Source organism: Hevea brasiliensis, chromosome 11, assembly GCF_030052815.1.
Source record: "Hevea brasiliensis isolate MT/VB/25A 57/8 chromosome 11, ASM3005281v1, whole genome shotgun sequence".
NCBI lineage: Eukaryota > Viridiplantae > Streptophyta > Magnoliopsida > Malpighiales > Euphorbiaceae > Hevea > Hevea brasiliensis.
In genome coordinates, this window is record NC_079503.1 from 4,258,537 (window position 1) to 4,279,340 (window position 20,804).

The window sequence follows — 20,804 nt, forward strand, 5'->3', positions numbered from 1 at the left end:
ACTGAAAGGCTTCTATATGGAGTATTGCTTAATAATTCTTATATATATATATATATATATATATATATATATATATATATATATATTGATGCTCCCCTATATATAATTCTAAGAATTTATCTATTTATTAATGAAATAGTAACATGGAATGTGCAAACTTTACTATATGTTATGGCAGGAAGTCTGTCATGCTTTGTAAATTGTACTAATTAATGATAAGTTAAAAGAAGATTAAGAAAGAAAAGAAAATTAGCATTAATGAGGTAGAAGGGGCCATTTCAAAGATAAAGGTTATTCGTGTCTTCTTATTCCTTATTCCATCTTTATTCCCTTCAGAAACTACGATGAAATTGCCTAGGCTTCATGTTGATTTAAACCTTTTTTCATGCACGTCCCCATGAAAGAAAAGATACATCATACATGCACGTTACTCTCTCTCTCTCTCTCTCTCTCTCTCTCTCTCATGGGATAAGCACATTTTTTACTCCTATAATAATGCACAATTGCTCGAATATGGAATAGAATAAAGCAGCAAATGAGGTTTCCCAAGTAACTAAAAACAAAAGATCAGAGACTCGCTTAAAAATCTGATTTCTGTTGCTGCTATATACAATGATTCCGTATTTTCAATTATTTATACATCAGCCAATACCACCATACAGTTCCTCACCTTCCTTTCTCCCTTGTCTAATTAAATATTAATTAACAGCTACCCACAAGAGGAAACCAATAAGTAACCCTGCTTTTTAAGAGAATGACAAATCTTTAATGAAAAATCATGATGTGAAGTTTGTAGAAAAAAAAAAATGGAAATGCAGTGGTGCCCAGATGGCATTTCCCCATTTGCTACCATAGTATAATCAAGAACAGTGCAGTACTGAGATAGAAATGACATGGGTGGGGACTGCATCAAGCTAAAAATTCTTTTTAACCATCTAAAGTATATTTACTTTCCTGTTAGCTAAGCCATATGTCAATTCCAATTAAAATTGCTGGCAAATCATTTTCAATAGTTGTTGTTTAGTGAAGGTTCGTGCATCATTAGTCTGCAAAAGGAAAGATATTTAATTAACTTGGATTAACATTTACTATACGTATCTGACTATATATAAAGAGGAAGAGAGAAGTTAAAGTAGAAATTAGCAGGAACAAAGATAATGATGAAAATAAACGTGTCACAAGCTCGATCAATAACAATATAAAATTCATATTCCATTCCAAGGGCAAGAGGATAGAAATGGAGGTGATGCTGCAGATTTCAAGATCGAATTATAGAAGAAAAAAAGAAAAAAAGAAAAGTAAAAGTTGTATTTATTTAGGTGAAACCTTTTTTAATTTTTTGAATATTTAGTGTGAAATTAACAGGGTAATTATTATTTTTATAATTTTTAATTATTTATTAATTTTATTTAAATATTAAAAGAATTAAGTTTTCTTACGAATATTTATACCTTTTGAGTAGGGTATATGTGAAAATTACTTTAATCAAATTCGAACCTTATTAATATTTTAAAAATTTGAACTCATTTTAAATTTGATTAAAATTTATTATCAATTATCTAAATTCATTCCAAACTATATTATTATTTAATTTTATATATTTTAATTAAAACTTTACATAAAAAATCATTTTTATTAATAATTTATATTTTAAAATTTTCATAATTACACAAAATATTTTAATTTTATTTTATATAAAATAAAAAATATAAAAATTTATGAATATTAGTGTAAAAAACATATATTTTATATTCAATTAAATATTTATATAAACGGATTTTTGTAACGGATACCCAACATGTAAAATTCGAATCCGACACGAGCATTAAATTTCAATCCAAACTTGTCTCAAACTCGATTTTATACTACTCAAACCTATTCTATTAGAATTCAATCAGATTTGGTACCCGCAAAAAAACTTGACCTGTTGCCATCTCTATTCTGGAGAGGGTTAAATGTTAATTTTGGGGACTAAATTAATAATTACCTTCTTTAAAGATTGAAACTTATAAAGGCATCAATTTTTTTTTTTTTAACTTTCTATCAAACACGTTCATAGTTTTTAATTTTTCATTCAAAAATTTTAATGTTTATTTTTCATAAAAAATAAGTGAAACATAGAAAATGCGTTCACTTTTTAATAATAAAAATAATTTTTTATTTTAAAAATTAAAAATTACATATCTTTCATAATAATATGATTAATTTTTTTAATTTTTTTATTTATTTATTTTATAATTAATAATATGATTATTTTTTATCATTATAAATAAATATTTTTTAAATAATTATTTAATTTGAATTAAGGAAAATTTATAGTATAATACTTGATTACAAAAAAGTCATTATTTTCCTTTGAACTTTTATTATAAAGAAAATAATAAAAAATAATTCAAAAGCCATTTTTCAAATTCTAAATAAATTTTAAAAAATTGAAAAAAAAATTTATTTTTCAATTTTCTATTTAAAACACCTAACTCTATTTTTAAATTTTTTAAAAAACTACCATAATTTTCCACAACTAAATATGTACTATTTATATCTTTCCAAGTGTGCTTACATTGTAAGTGATGAATCTCATGTTCTATTTATATCAAATAATGTATACATAGGTAAGCATAGAGGTGAACAAAAAGTTGTTATCATTGCTAAAAATCTTTTCTACTTAATATTGAATGGTAGCTGCCTCTACTTCTTTCTTTTCTTCTTCTCCTTCACCTTCTCCTTCTCCTCCTCCTTTGCTTTAGCCTGGTTGCACTTTCTTCTTCTAGGAGTGGCTGATGATATATGGTCATGTATATATGCATTCACAAATCCATGGTCTCCTTTGATCTTGCGATCTAGGAAAGCCAATGAATCAATAAATTAAACTAGCTAAAGCAAGGCACGTGGTAGTGCATTGTTGCTAACTTCTATAAAAACCATGTAAAGATTCATATATAGATTAAACAATAACTGCAAAGAAGAATGATGTCCAGCCTCCTTCAAATTTACCTTGAATATCAGAAGTAGTAGAAAAAGTAAGGCAACAATGAGATAAACAATTCTGTATAGCACATTTTCCTTTCCAAAAAGAGAAATCATATAAATTCCTATTCGTATTTTACTAAAAAGTGACTAAGCACGACAAATTAACAAAGGTTTTCTCCTGCAATTTGCACAAACCATTGGGTATTTTTCTTTTCAAAGAACAATAAAAGAACTTATACAGATGTCTTAAAATAATAAAATAATAAAATATATCCATAAAGATGATATTGTAATCATAATGGTTATGATTTTCATGCAGGAAGATTTTCCTTTGGTCCCTGGTTCTCCTTCCATTGTCAGTAGAGAGCAGCCTTTCTTGGTTTCTCTTCTCTTTCTTTGTTTTTCTTTCTTTCTTTTTCCTTTTATTCTTTCTTCTTTCTTTCCAACTTGGACTGTTGTACAGTTAGTTCAGTTAAGAGCCCTTAGAAGTTTAGAACCTTAGGCAGGTCCCCCAAGAGAAAGGAAGGAAAAAGAGCAAACCATATAGATGGTTTCTTGGCCTCTTCTTGAAAAGAACTTGGGAGGTTTCAAGTACTTATGATGATGCTAATGATGTTGTCTGTAGGGTTTTTGTTTATTCTCTATTATTTTTGCTCCTACCCATGATGATCCTGGTTGTCAGGGTCTGGCCAGAAGGAAGAGTACTTCAGCCATTCAGCCTCTTGTGGGTTTGCAATGGATGACTCCTGCAACCAAGAAAAGTGCAAAGAATGTGAAAAATGGGGTTAGGGTTTGTACAGATAATTTTCACTTAAGAACAACAAACCAATGAAGTTGCCTCTTTTGTCCATTTGATTTCCTCCACAATCAGACTGTCTGATACCGTGCTTTCCTTGGGAGGACACGCATGATAAAAGTTTTCATGTTGCTATCATCTACCTTTCAGAAATTAAAAAAAAAAAAAAAGTATTTGGAAACTTCTTTTTTGCAATGATTTTTAATCCTGTTAATTGTCACATAATTACATTTATTATGAGGAAAAAAAAAAGGTGTTTATGGTATTATAGCATCTAATTCAGACAAAAACATGAGGAATTTAATTAAGTTTCAGCTTTAGTTTTACTATTTTTATTATTACAAAAATAAAGGAAAAAAAAAGAAAGATTCTAACTGTTTAGGTTCAAAGATTGATAGCCTGTGATTTCAGATTATGCTTTGCTAAACTCTTGGGGTGCCTTTTCTGTCATCTATATATCAAATTAATTAATTAATTAAGACCAAAATAGGAGAAATGCTTACAATCTGCCTCGTTTGAACAAAAATAAAAAAATTGAAAAAAAAATTAAAAGTATACATTCAAGAAAGCAGCCAGGCTATATCCTATTGTGTTTTCATTTTCAATATGCACTATACTTTTCTAATTCTTCAGCATAATGCCCTCTTTCCAGTGAGGTAACAAAAAGATACTCACTAGTCTATATATGATATGTCTTTATTTCTTTACTGATACTGTATACATCATAATAAAACCTCCAAATTAAACATGGAAATAAAAAAGAAAAATAAAAGGGATAAAGAGAAAAAGAAAAGGTTTCTTGTTTGTATCTTTAATTTAAAATACTCGTATAATAAAGAAACTGGTTTTTCTTTCTTCTTTTTAATCCTTCCTCATCTTTTCTAATCTTTCCTTTCTTAGCTTCCTAGTTGGAATTAGAACAAACAAGGGCTCATGGATTTCAGGGTCAAAAAGGTCATACTCACTTCTTTAATATCAGTCGAGGTGCAACTCATAATGAGTTCTTCTAGACCAGATGCAGACCTTCCTCCCAGTTTATGCTGCTGCTGCTGCTGCTGCTGTTGGTGGTGATGGTGCTGCTGCTGCTGCTGCATGTATTCATTCGTTCAAAAGATACCAACTAAAAAAAAATGCTAAATCTCAATCATCACGTCTTTAAAAGTGAAAGGAAAGTTTATTGTGTCTAATTTAGCTGACAAACAAAGCAGCACTGAGTCACAAGGAACGAGGCAGAATCGGTTGAGCTTGGGTGAAACGCTGTGAAACTCAGCGTTTCACCCAAAGTGTCAAAATTATTAAATAAATGAATAAATAACTCAAATGACACTTTATGATGGGCATGTAGAGAGAGAGATAGAGAGAGAGAGAGAGAGGGTGTCGGTAGCTGGATTCTCGCCATCATCAGGCTACCAACCTCCCTATCCTTCCTGCACTAGGTCAAACTCTTTTGACTTTGTAGAGATTTATTTTCTACGTTCCTGATGAACAAATCACCTGGACCTGCAGGTCACTGTCACACACACACCACCCCCCCCCCCCCCTCCTCTTTTTCTCTTTTTATGAAGAGCATCCAACAAAAGCTATATCATATACCTACAAGAATATTGGAAGTACAGGAGGATATGGGGTTAGCCTGAGTAATTACCTGGATTTCGTTTTGAAGCATTAATCTGGAGACATGATAGGGGTCTTCTTCAAGAATGATGGATGTGTGATGGAGGGGTGGAGGAGAGATGATGGCGGAGATGGGATGTGAAGGCCTGCTGATGTGGAAGGCTGTGTTAGCAATCTGATGGTGGACATGGTGGTGTTGCGGCTGTTGTTGATGATGATCATGGACCATATGATGTGGCCTCTGATGGTGCTCGCGAATCTCATCACATGTGCCTGGTACTGGGGTTTCCCTTGCCGTTGAAGCCTCTCCTATCCCCACCTGAAATGGACACACCCTCCATGAAATAGTAGTTTGCTAGCCAGTCCATTTTCAGACCCCCTTGATTTAATTTCGCTTTTAGCTCTTTTTCAAGTCTTTGTGTTTTTCTATCAGTTTTGAATATTGGTTCCATTTTAATGCTATTTACCACTTTTGGGGAGGTAAAAGAAAGTTCCATTAGTTAGCTGACAAAGATAATCAAGTGAGGTCCATAGAGTTTTTCATGCTCAATTTGCAAGCAATGAATATGAGAAAAGTGATTTACTCTAGAACCTTTCTTATTCCTCCCTACACTTTTATCTTGTCATATATGACTGATTTCATGATGCTGAAACCGAAAAACTTGAATAATATTTCTAAGTGGAAGAAAATTACGCTAATCCCAATTTGTCATGAAGCTGACAAATGTGCTAGACATTCATATATATAAGTTTGGTATTGATTTATTCTTTTGTTCAGTGGTTGTTGGATGATTGAGAAGAAGAAGAAGAAGAAGAAGATGATGATGATGCATGGGAATTGAATAGATGAATGAAAATGTTACCTCATCGAAGCTTTTCCTGAATGGGGGGAACCCAAAATCTGATTTTAATTGTTGGATATCCATGGCAGTGTAAGTTGATAATGCAGCAGCAACCCCAGCTCCAGTTATTTCATCTCTATGTGGAATTAATTCTTTTGAAGAGCAACTCCCACTACCACTGTCTCTTCTGCTGTTGGGATCACTGCTTCCTTCACCAGTAGTTGCACTTCTATCAGTCCAATTGCATTGCCTTGGCTGCGTTTGATAAAAGATCTTTGAAACCACAAGTTCTCCTTCTTTCTCTTCTTCATTCTGACCAAGGTGGTATTGGTGCATGACCCAATTAGTTTTTTCAGGCTTTCGATTTTTTCCAAAATTTGTATAGAGGACTAGGATTTTCTTGCACCCTTTTTGTTTGCCATTCACCATGACTGGCCTTGTCTTGCCTGTTTTATGCCATCTTGTCTCTCCACCTTGCAAGTCGCATTCGGTTTGAATTTTTCTTCTCTTTCTTGTTCCAGTTGTGTAAGCCTTGGAAGGTCTATGGAAGAAATGCCTGCTCAAGCCATCTCTTGTAACTCCTGCAAGAAAAATGTGAAACAATATTTACCAAAATCAAAGTTAGGCTTCACTAGGTGTAACAAACTGTGACACAAATAGTGTTCTTCAAAAGTCATAACAAAACCCTGAAAATATCTCATTGATGAGTTTCAGCTTTTTTTTTTTTTTTAAACTCTAATGTGAAACAGTAAAACCTAACAAGATTGAACAATCATGGAAGCAATTATCCACGAGAGAGAGAGAGAGAGAGAGAGAGAGGAGGAGATGAACGATATGGCATATATTGAAATATTTGACCTGGAAGTTTCTCAGGATGGGTATAACAAATCCCATCTTCTCCTTCAATAGTGGGGATGAACTCATCTATCAAAGGGTGAGACTTCATGTCTTTGGCTTCTACCTTTGCTTCAAGGTGTTCTATCAGTTCTTGGTCTGTTGGATCAAATTTCACTCCTGCTGGTAGACCTAACCAATCCTGCAAACTCCATTCAACTCCAAGTTAAAATGAAAGCAAAAGTTAATAAAAATAAATAAATCCATCCCTCTTAAAAAAAGATGGAGCGGAGAGAGCCAGGGAGCGAAGAAAGCTAAAGCCTTAGTTTAACCGAATTTGGTTTTTGCTCAAAAGATATTACTAAGAGAAAAAAAAAAAAAAAAAAAAAAGAAGAAGAAAGAAAGAAATTAAGAAGAAAGACTGATGAATAAAACATCAAGCATAACTCGCTTTATTCTCCTTTTGTTTAAAAATCTATTTGAAGCTAAGAATATTATGAGGGATTATTTTCCGTACCGGCTTTCCTTCAAGCTTGTGTCCACAACCGGGGCACTGCTTGGATCCACACAGCTGATGCTCTTCAAGCTTTGCATCGATGAGATCAGAACTGCTGATGGAGGTCAAATTACTCTTATTCATTGCTGCAGCTGATGCTATTTGCTTCTTTCTTTCAAAGTCTTGGAATCTTCTACGAAATTAGCAACTTTATACTGTAGCCCCCCATTCATATCCCGGTTAGCTATCTATATATACCAGAAATCATGAATTGGAGATCAGATGATATGTGAACTAAGAGAAAACACAGTATATTGATGTGGGAATATTGGATTAGGCCTTTTGATAACTTGAAAGCAATTTTTTTTTTTTTTTTGAGATGGATATCAAAGAACAAAGCTTCAAACACTTAGAGATGATTCAACCAAGAAAACAAGAAACCAAATACAAATTACCATGGATATCAATAAGTATGTAGTTTACGCATGAACAAAGCTAAGCTCAAACCAAAAAATTAAGCAAAACCCAGATGAGAAATAGGACCAAAACTGCAAAATAAAGAAGAAAACAAACATGTACCGTAAAGAAAAAAAGAAAGAAGGAAAAAAACTCGTGCAAGGGATAGAAGAGAGAAGCTAGAACAAGGAGGAGGAAAAGAGGAAACTGTCACAGTAGGATTGAGCTATAAAACCTGCTTTAACCATGGAAAACACCAGAAATCCCTCTCTCTAATCTCTAACTTTAACTGAAGCTAAGAAAGAAAAAGGTACTCTCAAGCCTAAACACTCGCCTTTAAGCCCTTGCAAGTTTAAGTAGTGCATGTAAGCGGTTTATGAGAGAGAAAGGACAGATATAGAGAGAGAAAGAAAGAGAAAACAGGATAGAAAGTTAGAAAACAAAAAATTAGATTGTTTATCCTAAAGCATAAGGCTTCTCTCTCCCACACACCGACAGCCACACCTCCCTTTGTTTTGAGGGCCTTGACTACTAAAGCAAAAGGCAAGAAACGGCCTTCACAGCTGTTACTTAAGGCGCACATTCAAAAGCATATATCAAGAAGAAACCCCATGTCCTTGAAATAGTTATTTATTAATTTAATCACAAAGGGAAAAAAATAAATAGTATGTATTTAGATGGATAAAAGGGTATAAATAAGTAAAAAAGCTGAGAACTTGATTTCTGGATGAAAAACCTTCTCCAGTGTGCGTACATATATATATACGTGGCAGTAAACTTTGAGTATGAGAGAAGGTATTGGGCAAGTCACGGACTCACAGTTAAATTCTTGTTAATTTTCTTGGGCATAACAGATAGATTATAGTTAAAACAGTAAAGTTTTAATTTTTTTTTTATTTTTAGAGAAAGGGAAGGGATTGTGGAGAGAAAAAAAAAATAACATAGGAAGACAGGTAGAGGGATTTCGAAGGGGAAAAACAAAGAAAAGATGCTAGGAACTCACATGGGTTTTGAGCTGGAGTGCTGATCATGATTCTTTTGGCCATGAATGTTGCAGACAGAGAGAGAGAGGGAGAGAGAGGAATTGCAGGTTGCTTGATATGCAAGGCAAATGAGCAGTGTAATTGATGGACCACCACCACCCCTTCTTATTAGAACTATTATAAAATCATATAATAAAAGGCAACTATATATATATATATATATATATATATATATATATATATTGTTAAGGAAAAAAAAATCCACGAAACTTCACGCAGAAGAAGACACGCCCATGTATGTATTGTAGACACTTGCCTGTCTTCAAATGTATATACACACTATTCCCTTAGCTCTCTCTCCTGTTTTAATGTTGAAGTTGAAAAGCCAAAGAAATTAATTTTTTTAAAAATATTTTTCAAATATTATTGAAAATTTTTATTTAATTATTTTGAACTTTTTACATAATTAAAATATAATAAATTTATTATTTTTTTTAATATCCTTTTCAATGAAAGCAACAACGACAATATAAACCGAACCATTTCTTTATGGTCTCCTTTCTTTCTTTTGTAATTTCTATTCAAGGGAAATCTATAGTGCATTAAGCTTACACAGGATCAACACAAGAAGAGCTTAAAAATTACCTACAAATTATAATTTTTTTTATATGGGCCCATGATAGAAATCTTTGTGTATCCCTAAAGTATCTTGGATCAGATGATGGTGTTAGCATTCATGTTTATAACATTCTTTTGGGCAGTCAAGAGTAAATGATGAAGGGACCAGAAATGGTTTGATGGCAATGATTGCTCCTTTATCTGATTTTTTTTTTTTTGGGAAAATTATTAAAAAATAATATATCCCATATTATATGGAAGGCCAAAAAAATTGTGCAAGTAGTGAACAGGCTTTGATAATTAGGCTTCTCTTTTTATCCAAAGGAATGAGAAGATATAGAAGAAAGGGTGAGATTATCCTATTGGTTGACCTTTGACTAATTTGGCAAAATAGAACCCATCTGCTGCTGCTGCTGCTTTTTTTATTTATGCTCTTGATTCCATATGCTTTTAAGTGTATATTTTGCAATTATTTCATTTTCTAGCTTTTATATATTCTCATACATAATTTGGCTGTCTCTTCTCAATATATATATATATATATATATGCATGAATATGATCTATTAATTTCTTAACCCTTTCAGGATATGCAATTGGAAGCATCTTTTTCTGGGAAAAAAATTAATAATATAATCTGTGTATCAGATTATCTCTTGCATAGGAAACAATTTGCTCTTGTTTGAATTTCATTTTAGTATTTAGATAAATTATTGGGGGATTGGAAAAGGTCTTGCTGCTGATCTATAGAGTTATATGCTAAACTTTATGATAAAATCAGATGAGAACAGAAATTGATTAGCAAATTCTAAGATATAATTGCTTAGGGTAGCATTTCCCATCTGAAGGTTTCATTTCTTAGTCTAGGTTCTTTTCGCTCATTTCTTTTTTCCTCTGCTGTCACTGCCAAAACTAGATTTTGTTATTTTTAAGATAACTATGATTTAACTTAACCAATTGATACACTAATCGGTTTTACCTCAATGATATTAAAGTTATTTTTAAAGATGTGAAGTCTCGAGTTTGATTCCCATTCATTACCATATCAATCTTATTATAAATTAAGTATGGTTCCATCGTTTGATTTATTTGTTTTTAATAATTAGGCTGATTAACTCTGCATACTTCAGGACTTTAGCCACTAATTTTTTTTTCTTTGATAGCCACAATGACACCATCCTATTGTGAAGGTGAAATTTTTAATCGATTATGCTGCTTCATTTTCATGTGTGAAGACAGGCTACCACATGATAGTTTTATGGGTATAAATCCACTCTTGAATAGTTGTGCTTGAAAACCTCGTGTGGAAACAGCAAATAAGGCCAACACTTTGTCGGTGCCTTAGCTAGGTGGGGATGGGGTAGACATGGTATCCATCTCGATTTGGATCCTGTTTATCAGTCGAGTTAATCCTGTTTGATAAAATTCATTATTATCTCTAGATAATAGAACTGGAAAGCAACCATAGAAGTAGCTTGTGCATGGTGTGGATACTGAAAATTCAATTGGTTTTCGTTTACACGAGGAAGGTAGTTTTCTAATTGGAGTAGGTGTCAATTAAATGATAAATTGACATGCAATTTTAAATAATTAAAGAGGTTTGTGTATTGCTTAGCCCATATTAAAGCTAGCATGTTAAGTTATCAATGAGAAATCAAGCATTCCGACCCATCAATTAAGGTCCTTTGGGATTTCACATCGATTGTAGACAGCGTGCGTATGTCACTTATATAGAAATAAGAACCTTATTAAAATTGCCATGATTTTAACAAGTGTCCATTTCCATCATTGAGCTGTGTGTGTCTTATCTCTCGATAAAAAAAAAATCATAAGATCAAATCTTGCAACCACTTAACCCAAAATATTTAATCCATACTCAATAACTGAAAGTAGTTAGTAATGAGGAGAAAGAAAAGACCTGAGGCACGTAAAAAAACTTGTGAAAGAATAATATACCAGAAAAGGGTGAACAAGAAAAATGGGGGGAAAAGGAAAAAAAATGAAAAGAAATGACAATGGAATGAATGCAGGTAACCAACTTCAATTGTTTGGGAGAGAGAGCAATTGGTCATGGAAGATAAGTCATGTGAGTTGGGTATGACTCCATGCTAGGACTAATTCTACAGCAGGAAGTATGGTGTTAGGTCTATCTAATACTAACCACTGCTTATGTTCTACTCTAATAGCTGTTTTGACCTACATTCAGAGCAAAACGAAAAATAACTATAATGAATCATATCCGCCCTCTACTCCCTTTGCTCAATTCATCACTACTGATCTCTTAGCAATGAAAGAAAATCTAACGGAGTAGCTAATACCATTTCTTGTCCCTTTTGGTAAGAAAATTTACCGCCCATTTTCTTACCATATAAATCAAAATCCAACAATTCATGCAATAGAAAGATGCTACAGGGCTGCCCTGTAAAATAAATTATTGATGAAGGAAGACAATTGCAATAGGAAATTCAGGAAATTTATCCTCGCAAAGGCATTGATATTTTCAGGGCAAAACTAGAACAAGGTAAGAACGGCTGCATGCTTCAATATAAAGAATGAATACATTTGTTAAGTGACAGAAAATTTCCGGTTTCCATCAAGGGCATTAATTTCGTCCAGGCAAACCCAATAAGTCATGATCATTAAGCAGAAAGCGGGGCCGGGGGATTCCCTCTTACACTAATCAGAATCATACACAAGCTGCCAGAAAGCGAGTGGCAGCAGCACCATCAAATGGCAAGTTGAACACAAATTGCAATCAACAGCCATCATAAGCTATTAGAGGTTTTATTAAAATAGCATAGCCGAATGGCCATTAAGTTTAATGAAGAATGGCTTTGGGGTCGTGAATAACCAATTAATGAGGTTCCAATTTGCTTTAGCCAATTGGTAAACTACAAAAGAATATAATTATCATTTTCAGCGACTGTTAAACATAAAATACACCATCGAATAAGGAAGCAAAACCTATTGTGCCAAATTGCCACCATCACATAATGTTGCCTGCCAAGGATCACCAATTTATTAAGGTGGGATGTCTGAGATTTCCTTATTTCAACTGAAGCTTGCTGTAAAAAAAACTTTTTAAGTTTTGCTGATGCACATCAATATAGACAGCCCAGTTTGTAGGCAAAAACAAAAAAAATCTTTTTCATTTCAACTTGAACTTGCAGCTGACTGAATCATAGGTTGGGACATTGATAACTGCAGAATGTTATTGAAACAAATATAAATCATAAGAAGGACAGCTAAGAAAGAAATATTAAAGAATTCTAACTGAGAAATACCATCTCCGTATGATGCCATTGTGAGAGGGGAAGAAATCAGCTTTTGCGCAATTTTAGTAATATCTTGCAATGTAATTGAATCTACAATCTTCAAGAAATGCTCCAAAGGTTTCCTATATGACGAACATTTTTATTAAAGAAAAGATCATACAACAAGATGAGACACCATAAAAGGCAAACATGAAAGACAGAATAAGTAGTGATAAGATAATCTAAATTGTTAATCAGGCCAAGGCCCAGTTATAGACTCTACTATAAATGAGATGCCACTGACTACATGCAACAAGATGCCAGATAAATGCCAATAAATATACAGAGGAAGTGATGTTTAGCCAATAATCTATCAAAAGATGAGCTCAAGTCACCATCAACAGAGATTGTCATGACTCAGGTCATACCTCTCACCATATGTCAAAATCTGTCTACCTATATCTTCTGAAGCAATCATCTGCAAAATACACCTTAAACATAAGCAACTAAGACTCAAGAAAACCTTGGCACGATAATAACCCCTTACTACTGCTCAAATGCATACTTGATACCAATAAATGAAAGAAAACAATTACGTACTCTAGATTCCAAATTCATCAAAATTGCAGACTTTGTTGACTGTTTTGCACGATCTAGCTGTACTGGGTCAACTACAGGAAGCAAGAAGTGAAAAACACTCAAGTGGCACTATATACCAAATCAAATTTTGCACAAGAGGAGTTGCAAAGATAAAGATGCAGAATCACACCTGCACCAGGTGAAGCAACTGCAATTAGCTCATTAACTGCTACATCTATGGCTTTTGATGCAAAATCAGAACTCTGCATCCACAAGCATAAGCATATTTAAAATGGGCAGTGACATATATTAGACCTTTAAGGTCCACAAAAGGGGAAACAATTAGCCACACAATTTGTTCTCTTAGTCAATGAAATTGCCTTTGCTTAAAGCATAAAGTTTAACATTTAACAATATGCTGCTTGTATTTTAGGCCAATACAATAAATGAAAAACAATGATAAAATTCAGCACCTTCCCCCATTTTCCCCCAATTCAAAAGACACAACAAAACCAAGATTATGTCAGGCATTCTTCCTGCACCCTAGCAAAACCTTATCAACTTAAATAGGTATTTCTAATCAATATACCTTCTGATGCACACATGTTTCATTATAAAATGAAAGTTCAAGGCCTATACTTCAATTCCAATCACACTATCACTCCAGCCACATTAACTTTAAAAGAAAAAGCAAATTAACAGACAATTGAGGGATATCAGAAAGGTCTCCAAAACGACCACACTAAAGCAACCTACCTCAGAATTATAACTTTTAAATAAGCCTTTATGATTGATGCATCTCCCAAGTCTTCCTTTACTGAACTATATCATCTCTATTGATGCCCATGCCTTGAGCATCTACTATCACTATTCACTATACAGCAATTGCCTTCTTTTAGTCCAAACTTCAAATTCGTTTCTCAATTATGTCTGTATACATTTGTATTTCTCTACCAATAGTAGACCCTCTATATCTACACTAGAATGAGAAACATTTTCCTTGCCGCTGTGGTGTGACCTTTTCAAACTCACCTGGCACCTCAAGAGTACAAAATTCTACAAGACCATCAAACTTTTATAATGACTGATTGCTACATTTGATTTAGCTAATACTTATTTATTTAAAAAAAAAAAAAGAAGCTGATGACTTGTAATTTTCATACAATATAATAGCCACAAAGTGCTGAGAGCTTTTGGAAAAAAAAAAGAATTAGAGAAATTTCCAAAACATAAGCGTGTTTTGAAGATTCTATGAAGCAGCTTACAGTGGTGGCTTGGATACCAAATATGCCAGTACGATCATAAATGTTGCTGAATGCTGTGAAGGATTGAATTTGTGGATATTCATTCAGGACTCGAAGATCTGCAGATACCAAACAAATATAAATATGAAAATTTTAAAAATTGGGATACAAAAGAAATAGAATAAAATGGTACAACCAATGAGGAAATAGTATATCCCATTGATATAAATAAAAATCCTGTTTACTTCACTCTACAAATGTAATAGCCAAAAAATTCATGTGCTCGTATTCCATCCCAGGAAGGAGGGAAAAAGAAGGAAACAAGAAGGACAAAAGGAGAAAGAGGTTGTAGCACAATGTAGATATGTTCCTGCATTTGGGTACAATCTTAGCTAAGGTCACAACTCACAAGAGATCAAGCATGCCAAGAGAAACTTACATAGCCTTGAGTACATTCCTTTTCCAGGGCCACCAGTTGAAAAGGATCCACCTCCGCCCATCAGCATCTATAGTACAATTTGTCTTATAATTTATTGTTGCCTATGAATATGAAAAATTGGATGCAAAATCACAGTACAAATAGAATAGAAGCAATCCATCAACAATGGCAACCAGAACTAATAGAGTAATCAAATTTTGAACCTGAAGAACAGTCAAGGACATGGCATTGGAGTCATCAGACCAACCATGAGGAAATTCAAATGCGAGAGCAAAATGGATTCTTTGGTCCTTCAATGGGAAGTCAGAGTTAATTATTCCTCAATGGATGGATAAGGCACGTAAGAAAATTTCTATGAAACATCTTGATACGTACCCCTGAATCTGCTTGACAGCGAAAATCACCTCCTGTGTAAACAGATTTGGGCACTCCAGTATTACTAGCTTCAGGTAGGTCAGCTAAAAGGGGCTCCGCAATGGACACCAGTTCCTGATGTTCAACACCAGAAGCCGCAAGCACCATCCGAGAAGCAGTAAAATTTTCCTGCATTTCTCAAAGAAAACATCAACTGAGATCACAGAAGACTTACAGAAAGAGAGAATCATTATATTCTTAGAAGACATGATCAGCATAAGAAACAAAGTTCACATTAAGCATAGAGTTCCTTAAACTTACTGCTACAAATTCCTCCAAGATTGTACCATTCAATCTACTTATTGCAGATTCAGGTGCCAAAAGAGGATTAGCTAATGGACCAGAAAACCCAGCAGAATGAATTGCTTCCATAAGCAATCCTTGAGGATTGGCAGAAGCTTCACTAATCTCTGCTTTGACCTTCTGAAGCTGCAAGAGATAAATATATATATATATATATATATATATCATTTCTATAAGCTTTGCATATACACAATTGCAATTAAATTTGCAGCACAGGGATAGCAAAATGATGAAGATTTACCTGCTCATTGACCTCCCAATCAAGGAAGACAGGATTCCTCACACAATCAATAAGCAATTCTACCATCTCTGGAATATAGGTCTTTAAAGCATCATAGGTGTATCCCATCTGCTCCCTAGATGCTGAGGCTTGCACATTGCCCCCAATTGCCTCAACTTCACGCACAATACGCAAATGGCTGCGGTTTCTTGTGCTTTTGAATGCCATCCGCTCCAGTAAATGTGTGATCCCCAATGAGGCTGGAGACTCGTATATTGAACCACAGTTAACATACAACCCTACTGATGCTGCAGGATTCTGGCACTCAAAACAATCAAAGAGTATCACCCTTAATAAAGCAAAGAAGCAACAAGAACAACAATCGTTACATTCAAGAAATATCTCTAAGACTACAGAATATGAGAGGGGGGGGGGGGGTGTGAGAAATCGTATATGCATACAAACCAGTGATATTTCAGAGGCAATTTTCACGCCATTTGAGAGTGTTGTAATCTTGGTTTTTCCAGGTTCAACATAATCAGGCAATGTGGGTGGGAGTTCAACTCCTGGAAGGGGGAATTCCAGAGAAGGCAAAGACTTGGACTTTTCACCAGTTAGCCAGCTGAAGAGACCACCTGAAGAAGATGATTGCAAAGCAGCAGCACTTGAACTTGCAAATCTTGCAGGCAACTTACTGATTCTATGGCCCTGTGCACACAGAGTTCATATAAGAAAAAAAGGAAAAAAAAATAATGCTAACAGATAATTAAAGTTGTGGCAAACTTCTTCATTTCACCAAGAAAACAGACAGCAAGTAAATCCTAATCCAGAATCAAACAAAGAATTCTCTAGTAAGTAGTAACAACAGTTATTATCATTCCACAAAACCAAAATTCAAGTCAATCCATCCACCATGCTGCCAAACATGTACGAAACATTACTGCCTGTTTGGATTGAGTGTGGCGTAGTTAATTAATATATCGTATTGTATTGTATTATATGGCATGGTTTTCATTGTTAACATGCTTCAAAAGATGGTATGGTACAAGATGATTTAATAACCTTTTCTTATATGATGTGATACGGTAATATAAATATAAAAATTATAAAAATACGCTTTATTACTTTTTAAATATATAAATAGTTTAAAGATATTTATTTAAATAAAATATTAATTTATAAATAATGTTATCATAATAATAATTAAAGACACAATTTATTTATTTTTAATTAATCATTAAAACATACCTTATAAATATATAACAGGATAAAATGGGAATACAAACACTCTAATCCATCCCAAACCCCCAATTTGGCGGTTTGAAGAGCTGTGACAACCCAAAACCATCATTTTTTTAGGAACAATTAAACAAGTAGAGTAATCATACCATATAATATGAAACCATAACAAAGCATTATCCAAACATAGTGTTAGAATATCCTTTCCCAATTCCAGGAAGACAGAAGCTAAGCCCAAACCAAGCCAAATTAACAATTGTATCCTCAAGCTCAGTTAAATTATCGTCTTTCATATATCCCATGCAGTTAAAGCTCCCATTAGAAACCCTAAACTCATTTCTTTCTTTATCCTTTTCTCACATTTTGAGCAACCAAACAGAACGCTCCCAATCAAACAAAAGACCATTGACTGAATTATGAGCCGATCTAGCAGCTAAGTAACCACAGATTAAACAAGAAGTAATTATACCAAGCAGCGAATAAATTAACAACAGTGCTGATCAGGATACGAGAAAGATTAAAATCAAGGGTTTAAGTGAGCCAAGAAGATACTAACCTTGAAAGCCCTAACATGTGAAGCTGCAGCTCTGTACATGGCTGATAATTGTTTGTGAAACCCTAGATTGTGCGGGAAGGACGCCCTGGTTTTAGACCGAGATGAGAAGTCTTACGGTGTTTCTTTCTCTGCACTCAGTACTGGAGCTAGAGAGCTGTGATTTTTTGACCTGTGGTACAGTGGACATGAAAGAATAACCAGGACCGTCCGATTATTGGTTCTCCGTCATTGAATTGATTGATACGCACTCATGATTATGGTTTCTAGATGGACCTAGTAGTCGCTTGATTTAATTGGGCCGGTGGTTTTAGTTCTGGTGTGTTATTGGGTGTAGCCCATTAGGATTGCAAGCCGAGCAGTGAGCTATACAAACTTAAGCCCAAGAGTACCAGATCCATTATAGCTTACATTGCAAGGACAGTGATGAAGGCTGCAGCAATCGATGGCTGGCAATTGTCTGGCCATTCCTGCTGTCATTATGTTGCCAGTGGGTTAATGGAAAATTCCTCTAGGATATACAAAGTCAGACAGAAATCCTAAACAGTAAAATCTGCTCTAAAAAACACGTTAAAGATTGAATTTGCCAATGATCCTAACAGTTTACCCACAATTGATATGCTAGTGCTAATGCATTCACGTCTGCCTTCCGAGCTTTTTTGACCATTTGGAGGTTGAAGGTAAGAAAGACGCCCCATTTACAGCACATGGATTCTGTCTGCCCACAGGAATGTTGCACTGTTCAGTACTCAGTCATATGCTTTCATAATAGGTAGTTGGGATCTGTTCCAAAGTCTCATGCATGGTCGGCCAAGATTTACTTGGTATTAGGACCCATCGTTTTGCTTCCCTATTTGGTTCACAAGAAATGGCATAGGTATTGATCATAGCTTTTAAATTTGTTATTTTCCTTCAAATCCGCAATTCCATTTCTTTATAATATTATAATTTATTAAACATTAATTTTTTTTTTCTCAACAGATACTATCATGTTAGTATCATACGTTATCTTAACTTTATTACAAGCCCTGGTTGACGCAGTTTTCTTGAAGTTCAGAGGATGGTCGCTTTCAGGTACAATTGTTTATGTAGATTTTCCTGAAACCATGTTTAATTAATTCTGAAATATGAAAATTTAACTTGGTCCCAACTCGTCACATGCAAACATGCTCGTCTTGCGGCATTTGATGTCAGATTGGCCTACCCTTAATGTGCGTGCTGAAGCCATTGTTGTATGAAATCGCACTTGATGAGAAAGAAATCAATCCAAGCTGCCAACGTAATTAATTAATTAATTAATCCACTTAATCTAATAATGCTGTTTGGTTTCTCTATCAATTGGCTGATTGTAATGGTTTACATTACGTTTGATTCAGTGGATGCCTTGTCGCTGGATGAATGTATATGGGCACTGGGCAGCCATTTTATAAAAAGAACTATACATGTCAAGGAGGGCATGCCGAAACTTCCATTGTAGGGCATGAGGGCCATTAAGCAGTTTTTTAATGCACCAGGTTGTTGTGCTTGCTTAATTAAAAGATTACGAAGGTGGGGGGAAACTGATCGTCTTAAGTGTTTCTTACATTGTATCCAAGTCAATAATGCGGGGCTTGGGGACAATTCTTAGGCAGCTTAAAGTCGAATTTCAACCTAGTCTTTATGGGATTTTTTTTTTCAATTTTTTATTTAAATGAACTCAAATGTTTTAATTTAATCCCAATTTTACTTAAAAATTAAAAAAATAAAAGATTAAATTTCTTAATTTTTAGATTAAATTATTTAGTCCAAAAAATAAAAATTAAATTTCTTATTTTTGTCTAAATCAAAAAATTAAGAAATTTTGATTAAAAATTATAATTCTTATTATATTAAACTTCAATTAAAACTTTTTATTTAGTTTAAACAGCTAACATAATTGATAGCTAATTATAATTAATATATTCTAAATATTTCGTACAATTATATTTAACTATTATCGTTATGTGTAAAATGACTAATAAAAATATATATCATATTATTTATTTTTATTATTAAAATACATATAATTATTAATTTATTATATAATATATTAAAAACATTATAATTTTTTAAGTAAATGTAAAAATGAACATTATAGTTACTATATTTATAATATTTTATATTTATTTATCATTTATTATAATTTTAAATAATTTATCAATATAGAATACTATTTTAAAAACACAACTTTTATAATTAATAAAATTTAAAAAAGGTAATATGATAAAATAAAAAAATATTACGTGCTAACGAATTTTAAAAATTGAGCTGATTTAATATTATATTAATTATTTATCAATAATTAATTTTATTTTTAAAAATTTATTAAATATTTTAATGTATATATTTGAGTATCTATTAATTATTATATATCACCAAACATTCATTTAAGAATTATTTTAGATAATATATTACTCTTTATCTTTTTTTTTAATTGAAAAAAATAATACTCTTCGTGCTCACACATGTGAATAAAACTGAATCAATTAAATCAAAATTGATAATCAAAGAAAATTAGAAACTTTTTAATCTAATTTTAATTTAATTTCAATTTAATCAAATATGACAATTGAAATTTATTTCAAAATTTTCCATTTTTAATAGAAAATTTTTGATTAAAAGAAAGCATTTGACTACACAGTAATTTTTGCTTTTAATGCTGTGTTTGACTGTTGAAAATTATATTTATAGTGATATTAAAAAAAAAATAAATTTCTTAATTAAAAATTAAGAAATTGCGTTTAATAATGGGATATTCTACATTTTATAGTAGACCTCATTATCAAAATGATTGGTCAATTTTTAATTAGGTGGATATATAAAAAAAACTTAAAATAATATTTAATTGTTTCACAAATTATATTCGCTTTGTAATATTAAAGATAAATTACTAAATAAATTTAAATTATTTTTAGGGTTGTAAAATTTGAATTT

The 20,804-nt window shown here is 32.9% G+C and overlaps 2 protein-coding genes across 6 annotated transcripts; both read right to left on the reverse strand.

Annotated features, from left to right (window-relative positions):
* Positions 1 to 3,080: 3,080 nt before the first annotated feature.
* On the reverse strand, positions 3,081 to 9,146 carry LOC110657726 (NAC domain-containing protein 75). 5 transcript variants are annotated; one of them, XM_021815067.2, is made up of 7 exons: positions 9,012 to 9,146; positions 7,574 to 7,800; positions 7,081 to 7,258; positions 6,244 to 6,803; positions 5,412 to 5,699; positions 4,732 to 4,854; positions 3,081 to 3,716 (listed from the first exon to the last, which is right to left on the reverse strand). In XM_021815067.2, exons 2-7 carry the CDS (start codon positions 7,694 to 7,696, stop codon positions 3,627 to 3,629), a joined length of 1,362 nt encoding a protein of 453 aa, XP_021670759.2. In that variant the 5' UTR covers positions 7,697 to 7,800; positions 9,012 to 9,146; the 3' UTR covers positions 3,081 to 3,626. The 5 variants fall into 5 exon arrangements, with proteins under 5 accessions (XP_021670759.2, XP_021670757.2, XP_021670763.2 ...); XM_021815065.2 differs by lacking the exon at positions 9,012 to 9,146 and adding an exon at positions 8,008 to 8,742; XM_021815071.2 differs by lacking the exon at positions 9,012 to 9,146 and having other exon boundaries at positions 4,732 to 4,886; positions 7,574 to 8,744.
* A 3,210-nt stretch (positions 9,147 to 12,356) lies between these two features.
* LOC110657730 (mitochondrial-processing peptidase subunit alpha) lies at positions 12,357 to 18,095 on the reverse strand. The gene is made up of 13 exons (XM_058129698.1): positions 17,856 to 18,095; positions 16,526 to 16,768; positions 16,082 to 16,378; positions 15,799 to 15,966; positions 15,499 to 15,666; positions 15,327 to 15,413; positions 15,124 to 15,190; positions 14,706 to 14,803; positions 13,631 to 13,703; positions 13,462 to 13,532; positions 13,290 to 13,339; positions 12,892 to 13,004; positions 12,357 to 12,808 (listed from the first exon to the last, which is right to left on the reverse strand). Exons 1-13 carry the CDS (start codon positions 17,892 to 17,894, stop codon positions 12,756 to 12,758), a joined length of 1,527 nt encoding a protein of 508 aa, XP_057985681.1. The 5' UTR covers positions 17,895 to 18,095; the 3' UTR covers positions 12,357 to 12,755.
* Positions 18,096 to 20,804: the final 2,709 nt, after the last annotated feature.